We start from the raw sequence: 8,133 nt of genomic DNA on the forward strand, positions 1-8,133 counted from the left end.
CAGAGGTGGCGATATCACAGAGGTTGCAATGGCGATGATAGAGGTAAGGCGAATTTGAGGTGGGGGTTATAGGTTATGTAGGCGGTGTCACCAACACTAACGGATTTACAGTAGCTTTGGGGTGCGAAACATGACACTGACGAACTGCTGAGGAAATCAGGGAAGAGAGGTCATGCCAACTGATCAACAATCGCTTGCCTTGTGGATCATGGAGGTTCCGATGCTATTGGAACTCAATTGCATGTGACCGTAGGACATGTAGTGTCAGTCTGTGATGAGGTTAATCAGGCAGGTGTGTTGGCTTCTTATTCCGAGACTCTTTGTGAAAGAGCATTGTGACTTGCTCACTTGCTTGGCGGTAGCCTAGCCCTAGACTTGGCAAGGCGATTGCTTGCTTCCTGACGAGAAAGGCTGCCAAGGGAAAAACAAAGAAGGTAGAGAAGACTCTGAAAAAAAATGAAAGATGAGTGGTGCCATACGAAAGGTATCCATTGCTGCTTAATGGATGGTCCTCTGTACCTTGGGCCATCTTCATGGATTGACTTGTCTATGTGGATTTGGCAATGCATGTTGTCTTCAGCCAAGGTGGCTCTGTTGAGGGTTTCATTCAGATGTAGAAGTGTGGGGATTTGTTATCGTTGCGCATTGGGTATTTTTCAGATTGATCATCCCACCATGAGGCTTCCTGCTTCGTAAGTAATTCGTTTGTGGTCTGCCCATGTCAGTTTCGCCCGATTTTCCGATAATTAACTCAACAATTCTCTTTCCCCTTAACTAATCGATGAGGCAATTCAGTTGCTCTGTTTCAAAAAATAAATACAATGATCATGATGATGAAAAATGGCATAAATGCTCAAATATTTTTCTTAGAGGATGAAATATGCCTATTTTATAAATTGGTAATGAAATTGGTAGGTGCTTGCTTATAAAGGAAGCAAGACCAAAGAAAACCCCGAGTAACCGCGTATCTGCGGGCTCCCAAAAAACAATGGTAGTGTGATATGGATGTCTCACCAGTCCTAACTCCTAAGTCTTTTGTGTTGTTAACATGTTATGTGATCACCATACTAAAGCTAAGGGATCACCTAGGACACATTCAATGAGAATTTTCTAGAATCGTGATCTAACTAGCTAGTGTTGGCCAAGATCACTGGAAAGCGTTTGTCTGAAATTGGTTGATCCCACATGCAACAGTACTTTCCGGTTTGTTTGCTTTTGTTTTGGATTTGCACATACTTTGCTATATATCAATGAAAAAAACTTCCTTTCCACCATTCCATCTGTCTAACCGATCACATTCTCATGTCCATGATCACTCCTCTTCATCTCCTCCTTAGTGCTCAGTATCGATCTTTCTCCCCACTCAATCTCATCCCAATTAAAGGTACTCTAGGTGTCACCCATGGTTGCACTACCATTTTGTCATCCACCTCCGTTGGCTATACTTCTATTCCCTAGCACCGGTGAATGACCCATTCGGATATCGAACCTTAACCTAACCCCATATATCTTCACCCGTCGTTGACGAATTTGTGTTCGTCGCTAGAGAAGGGAGAAATGTGGTCTGAGAAGAAATAACTATTAATACAAGTATTGTAATTTCATAAATTATTAGCTGGATATGAAATAGAAAAAAAATAAACTGATTACACAGTGAATCAAGCATGAGAAAAAAAACCCACATGCACCCCAAAATCTAACAGTTTTCCACTACAAATATGGGTCTAAGACTTCATTATTAAAAGAAGAAAAAGAAAAAGAAAAAGGGCAATGAAAGGGACACCAACCTTTAAACCTCCTTCCTTCCCTCGCTCCCGTTCTCTCCTCGATCTCGTCTCCTGGTCTCCTTCCACCCGCTCGCCCCACGCGACAATGGTCTACACAATCTCCTCCCCTTCTCCTCCTCCTCCCCCCACCTCGCCCCCAACCTAATGTCTCCCATTTTTTCCCGCTCACCTCTAACCCTGCTCGCTCTCCTCCTCGCCCTCCCACCCCTCGTCGCCTCCTCCTCCTCCTTCCCGCTTCCCACCATCGCCATCGCCGCCGTCGGCACCAACACCGCCTCCCCGCACCACCTCGCCTGCGGCCTCGTGTCCAACGGTACAGGCTACCAGCTCTCCTGCGCCAGCGTCTCCAACCGCTCCGCTAGCCCCCGCAAGTACGGATATGGCGGCGGCAGTGCCACGCCCTTCTCCGCCCTCGTCGCCGGTGATGGGTACCTCTGCTCCGTCGACCCGATCTCCTCGCCGCCCGTGTCCATGCGCTGGTGGGACTTGAATGACAGCGAGGAACCGTCCAAGAGGGTGTACAGGGGCGAGGCGCTGTCTGCGGTGGCCGGCGGCGGGGAGTACGTGTGCGGGCTAGTGGAGAAGAGGATAAAGTGCTGGAGGTGGGAATGGGGGGTCGTGCCGGAAGAGGTGGGATTCTCGGCGCTGGCGGCGGGCGGCGGGTTCGTCTGCGGGCTGGTGGCCGGGACGGGTGAGCTGAAGTGCTATGGCAATGGGGACGCAGTGGGGCGGGAGCCGAGGGGCAGGTACATGTTGCTCGCCGCCGGTGACAGGCACGCCTGCGCGGTGGACCACAGAGGCATGCTGGGGTGCTGGGGAGAGGCGGCGGCTGTTGCTGCCGCGGCGCCGCCGAAGCTGATTCGCGCCGTGTCCACGGTGGCGGTGGGCGACGCGCTCACGTGCGTGCTGTGGGGGAACTGGACGGTCTCCTGCTGGCCGGAGGAGGACGCGGCTGTGCCGCCGCAGATAAAGCAGGAGCAGTTCGTCGCTCTGGAAGCCAAGGGGAAGGTGGTGTGCGGGGTGCTCATGTCCGACTACTCGCTGGTGTGCTGGGGCGGAGATGTTGCCGGCGGGGTGAGGAAGGTGTTCGACAAGGTCCTGCCGGGTCCGTGCGCGCCGGCAAGGTCGTGCCCGTGCGGCGTCTGGTCGGGCTCCGCGATGCTCTGTGACAGCGATGGCGCGGCCATCTGCTACCCCTGCGGCTACACTCCTCCCATGAATGCGCAGGCGCCTACGTCCAACCCGTGGGCGTCGACCTCTCACCACATGAGGAAGAAGCGGCGGCCGAGCGATCTTGTGATCGCCATGATAAGCTTTGGAGCTGGTTCAGGACTCGTGGTCCTCGTCGCCGCGCTCTTGGTCGCTTACTGCCTGCGCCGGCGCAGCCGAAGCCGCAGCAGCGGCTCCCATGACTCCGGGCGCATCCACGCCGAGCCGATGACAGCCACGGCGCCGCGCGTGCCGCGGCGGCTCAGCATGCTGCTCTCCAAGGGCCCGAACACGACGGTGGAGCAGTTTCCCCTGGCAGCGCTCCGGGCCGCCACGGACGTCTTCTCGCCATCCCACCGCATCGGCTCCGGCAGCTTCGGCGCCGTCTACCGCGCGGCCCTCCCCGACGGCCGCGAGGTCGCCATCAAGCGCGCGGAGCGGCGTGACTCGGGCGCCTCATCCTCCGCCGCCGCCGCCGCGGCGCGTCGCGTCAACCACGAGTCGGCCTTCGTCTCGGAGCTCTCGCTGCTCTCCCGCCTGAACCACAAGAACCTGGTTCGGCTGCTGGGGTTCTGCGCCGACGGCGGCGAGCACATCCTGGTGTACGAGTTCATGCACAACGGCACCCTCCACGACCACCTCCACAAGCGCCCGGCCCCGCTCTCGCCGCCGCTCGCCTCCTGGCCGTCGCGTCTCCGCCTCGCCCTCGGCGCGGCGCGCGGCATCGAGTACCTGCACACCTACGCCGTGCCGCCCATCATCCACCGCGACATCAAGTCCTCCAACATCCTCCTCGACGCCTCCTGGTCCGCCAAGGTCTCGGACTTCGGCCTCTCGCTGCTCAAGAACCTGGGCACCGGAGACAATGCCGGCGGCGAGGAGCCGTGCGTGACGGCCGGGACGGTGGGGTACATGGACCCGGAGTACTACCGGCTGCAGCACCTGACGGACAAGAGCGACGTGTACAGCTTCGGGGTGCTGCTGCTGGAGCTGCTGTCCGGGTGCAAGGTGATACAGAGGTACGAGGGGAGCGGCACGCCGAGGAACGTGGTGGACATGGCCGTGCCGTACATCGAGTCGGACCGCGTGCACCGGGTGCTCGACATCCGGCTCCCGCTGCCGACGCCGGGGGAGATGGAGGCCGTCGCCTACGTCGGGTACCTGGCCGCGGACTGCGTCCGGCTGCCCGGGCGCGAGCGGCCCTCCATGAGCGAGGTGGTCGGCGTGCTCGAGCGGGCCGTTGCGGCATGCGAGGAGCACGAGGATGGCCCCGACGGCGGCGAGGCGGCCCTGTCGCGGTCGGGCACCGATGGGTCCACCACCATGTGACGTGGCATGCATGGCATGGCTCGCCTCCCTGGTGGCAAGAAGACAGGGAGTTTCTTGATGATTTTTTTTGTTTGTTTGCTTTTGTCTATTCTCTTTGTAGTTATATTGTTAGAGTATTGACATACTGTGTTGGGCAAATGAAGTCTTTCCTTGTAGAGTAGATCATTTAGTGAAAGGACACATTTTTGCTTCGCCTAATTGGACGGCAAGAAAAGAAATGTATATATTCCTAAGTTGTGACTTTGCTAGTACTACTATTTTGGAGCTCCAAGTGTTATTGAATGGCTACATGTGTAATGCCGGCGTTTCGGAGCTCGGATGCATCTGCACCTGAGTGAACAGTACCTTTTTTTTCAAATAAATTTAAAAATATCTGAAATTTGTACGCATCATAGGAGGCTCTTTTAGGTGCTTGCAAAGCTTCACGTTGAGATGACATCCGAGAAGATTGGTAAAAAAAACAAAGCTCGGGTGTCGGTGAGTTGGATTCGCAATGTTGAAACTGAATAAGTAGAGAACATGCCGGTTCCAAATTTCATTTTGACGGTGGGTACGTTCTCATCAGTTGCAAGTCTGCATAGCGCACCTTAAACTCATATCAAAAGAAAACTACCAACCATTCATTATGCGAGGGCATTCCTTGAAGTTGCAGGCCTGCAACCAGTACACATGTAAGTAGTACGCTATCCTACACTTTATAAACTGCAACCTGGTGCGATTCTAGTACCCCTATACCAGTTGGTGCGCAGTTGTTGTTGAGAGGCCTTTCGTTTCCATCCAAGCAATTTAACCGACGATCAAGTCAGCGCGTCTCTCTCGTACTGCTACTACTATACTATTCCTTGGCGAGGCGAGGGCGAGCAGCATAGTGGAGTTGTACCAACCGTGCATTCGCATTCCCTCGCCATCTGAACTCCTCGGCAAACTCCTCTCCGTTTCCATTCCATACCATTATTTTCTCTCTTTTAGGCGGCGACGCACCAGCGAAGTAGCCGCCGCCAACCAACGCCTGACGGACCGGACCGGCCGGCCATCACACCTCATGGTGTACGTCTCCACCCGTCCAGTCCATCACACAACACAATGACACAAAGGCAAGTGATCCATCTATGCATCACGTGGGCATGCTCCGTGTTGTGTCTTATTTACCGATTTGATAGGTGAGGATAGAGATCCGGCCGGTGGCCAGGTTTTGGTAGCTCGTTTGCGTGTGGGGGATGGAGATTTCGAGTGGATCTCCCTCCTTTCCTCTTGGACCTAGACAGCCGAACACAGGTACCTAGCTAGGCTAGGGAGGGTTAAAATGCACACTGGAGACTCGGCTCATGACTTGTTGAACTGCAGATTGATAACCCTACGTGCATGTTGAAACGGCAAAATCGTGTTATCCTAAGGAAAAAGGAAAGGGGTCAGTCTAGAACTCTAGATACATCCTTTTAAACGACAATTAGTATTAGAACGGAGCGATTCGTTGTTATGGTTGCTTACCAGATGGAATGTTTGCAACAAGATTCATGCATGTTGCACATAGAACGTCCTACCGGCTCCTTGATTGTTGCTTGGGTTGGATGCCCCGCAGCCCCACACGTTGACATGGTACTATATTCTCTATCCGTAATTTGTTTATGATATAGTACATCATGTACATGTACCCAAAGAAGCATACGGTGCTACATTTTTGTTGGTGGATTTGTGTTGGCTGCGCTGGGATAAGAAAACGACCGGGGAATATGATGATGTGGTACTCCTTGTTTTCCTTGTGTTTTCATTTAGTCTTGCATAAAAGCTTTGTTGGTTCTATTGTGGTTATGCTAAAACAGAATTTTCTCGAGGTCAAAATGGAATTCTTTCTCACCTGCACCGCTCCGTTCATCTCCATGTTCTTCTCTTGGGATGTTTAGGGCCTGTTTGGGACTACTCCACTTCATAAAAATCAGTTTCGCTCTAGTCAATTCACTTTGGAGTAGTTTTATCCAGAAGTTGTAGCACTAACAAAGAAAATGTTTGGCTTCTATCTAGCTCCAGCTTCAAGAATGAAAAATTTGATGAGAATGATCTATTTGATTGGTAGAGCGCGCAGAAACGAAGGGGTATCCACTTACTGGTGGCAGTGGTGGATAATTTCCACCCAACTCCAACTTCTAGAGTTTTTTAGAGCACCCCCTCAAGAGCTTCATAAAAAATTGAAAATTGTACCCTAGATTCTAGTTTTTTTGTGGAGCGACATATCATGGAGCTATCCCGTTTGGCTTGTGATTTCTAAAGCGGAGCTGAATTTCAAGGAGCAGAGCAGTCTTAAACAGGCTCTTAATTTAATAAAGTGGCCCTCTTTGAAGGCTCCACCGCTTCAGTTTGCCCGAGAGAAGAAAAATAAATCTCCGTGTTCTTTAAAATATACTCCCTTCATTTTAAATTTCTGGTCGTGGTTTTAATTTAGTATGTACGCCGTCTTGATTCTCGGATCTGACAAGTGACTAAGTGACAACGCACTGCTGATTAACACTAGCATCTTATTTTGCCATTCTGAGATACGGGCACCGTCGTCGTCGAGACGAGCCTAACAAGTCTCAAGGGGCACGGGCAGTGCACCTACCTACCCCTTAAACATCAAAGAATGATGCCATGTGATGCGATTCGCCCTCCAATTAGCTAAGGCATCCATATCTATCCGTGTACTCTTCTCATTTGTTGAGCTGCGGGTGAGCTCTCCGTGCGTGCCTTAGATGCGTGCAGTCTGCGGCCTCGATTTAATTTCTCCGGGAGTTGTTAGGGTTCTGGTTTTCTCTCTGGATCCGATGGAGATCTCATCTAGCTAGTCCGTCCGTTGAGGTGACAGGGTAAACGGGTTGCAGACTTGCAGTTCATGCCTGCCTGCCTAACATTTGCTGACCGTCCGGGACGTACAGGATGGATGAGGTTGTTCTTGGCGTCTGCGATTTTGCCACCAACCTGGAAGAGAAAACCTTTGCAAACTTGGTGTAACATCTTTAATGCGTACTCTCTCTCTAATCCGACGAAAAGTGTATATATATAGAAATTTAGGACAAACTGTAGAGTCAAATCCGGCCACATTTGACAAAATGTATAGAAATTCGGCCGTGAGTTGTTCGATGCCGAATTTGTTGATGCAACTAAATAAACTCTTCAAATGTGGCTGGATTCTGGTCTCGAAGTTCGATAGGATCATCTATGTTTTTAAATTCTAAAGCTACGACAACATCCTCACCCTCATCCTTGACGATCATGTTGTGCATGATCACACAATATGCCATTACCTTCCACAAGGTCTCCAGATCCCATTGGTTAGTAAATCCATGAACAAAACGGGCCTGTAGAACTCCAAGTGCCCTCTCGACATCCTTTCTATCTGCTTCTTGTCTTTGGGCAAAGTGATGCATTTTTTGGCCAATTGGGTTAGAGATGGTGTTGACAAAGATAGCCCACGGAGGATAGATACCGTCGACCAGATAGTAGCTCATGTCCATTGACAATATAGTGGCAAGGAGGAGTTTTTTTTTTAGCCAGTCTCGCAAACAATGGTGATCGTTGTAACACATGTAACCTTGTCTATTCCATCATGGCTTACGCCCAAGAAGGACTAGCCTCACTCGGGGTAGATCTTCATGAAGTAGGCGATCTCTTGGCCCTTACAAACTCTTGATTCAACTCCACATGATTTGGAGGCTCCCAAGTTAACCTAACCAATATAGGAAACACAACTTTTTAAAAGGTAATAGATGTTGTTATTAATGATGAACTTCTTGCTCTTGTGCTTCAAAAGATAGTCTCCTCAACACCCAATCGCTCT

The 8,133-nt window shown here is 51.3% G+C and overlaps 1 protein-coding gene across 1 annotated transcript; it reads left to right on the forward strand.

The window, feature by feature from the left end:
• Positions 1-1,840: 1,840 nt before the first annotated feature.
• Positions 1,841-4,607, forward strand: LOC125538367 (serine/threonine-protein kinase-like protein CCR4). The gene has a single exon (XM_048701625.1). It carries the CDS (start codon positions 1,932-1,934, stop codon positions 4,323-4,325), a length of 2,394 nt encoding a protein of 797 aa, XP_048557582.1. The 5' UTR covers positions 1,841-1,931; the 3' UTR covers positions 4,326-4,607.
• Positions 4,608-8,133: the final 3,526 nt, after the last annotated feature.

The sequence above is a fragment of the Triticum urartu genome, chromosome 2, assembly GCF_003073215.2.
Source record: "Triticum urartu cultivar G1812 chromosome 2, Tu2.1, whole genome shotgun sequence".
NCBI classification, from domain to species: Eukaryota; Viridiplantae; Streptophyta; class Magnoliopsida; order Poales; family Poaceae; genus Triticum; species Triticum urartu.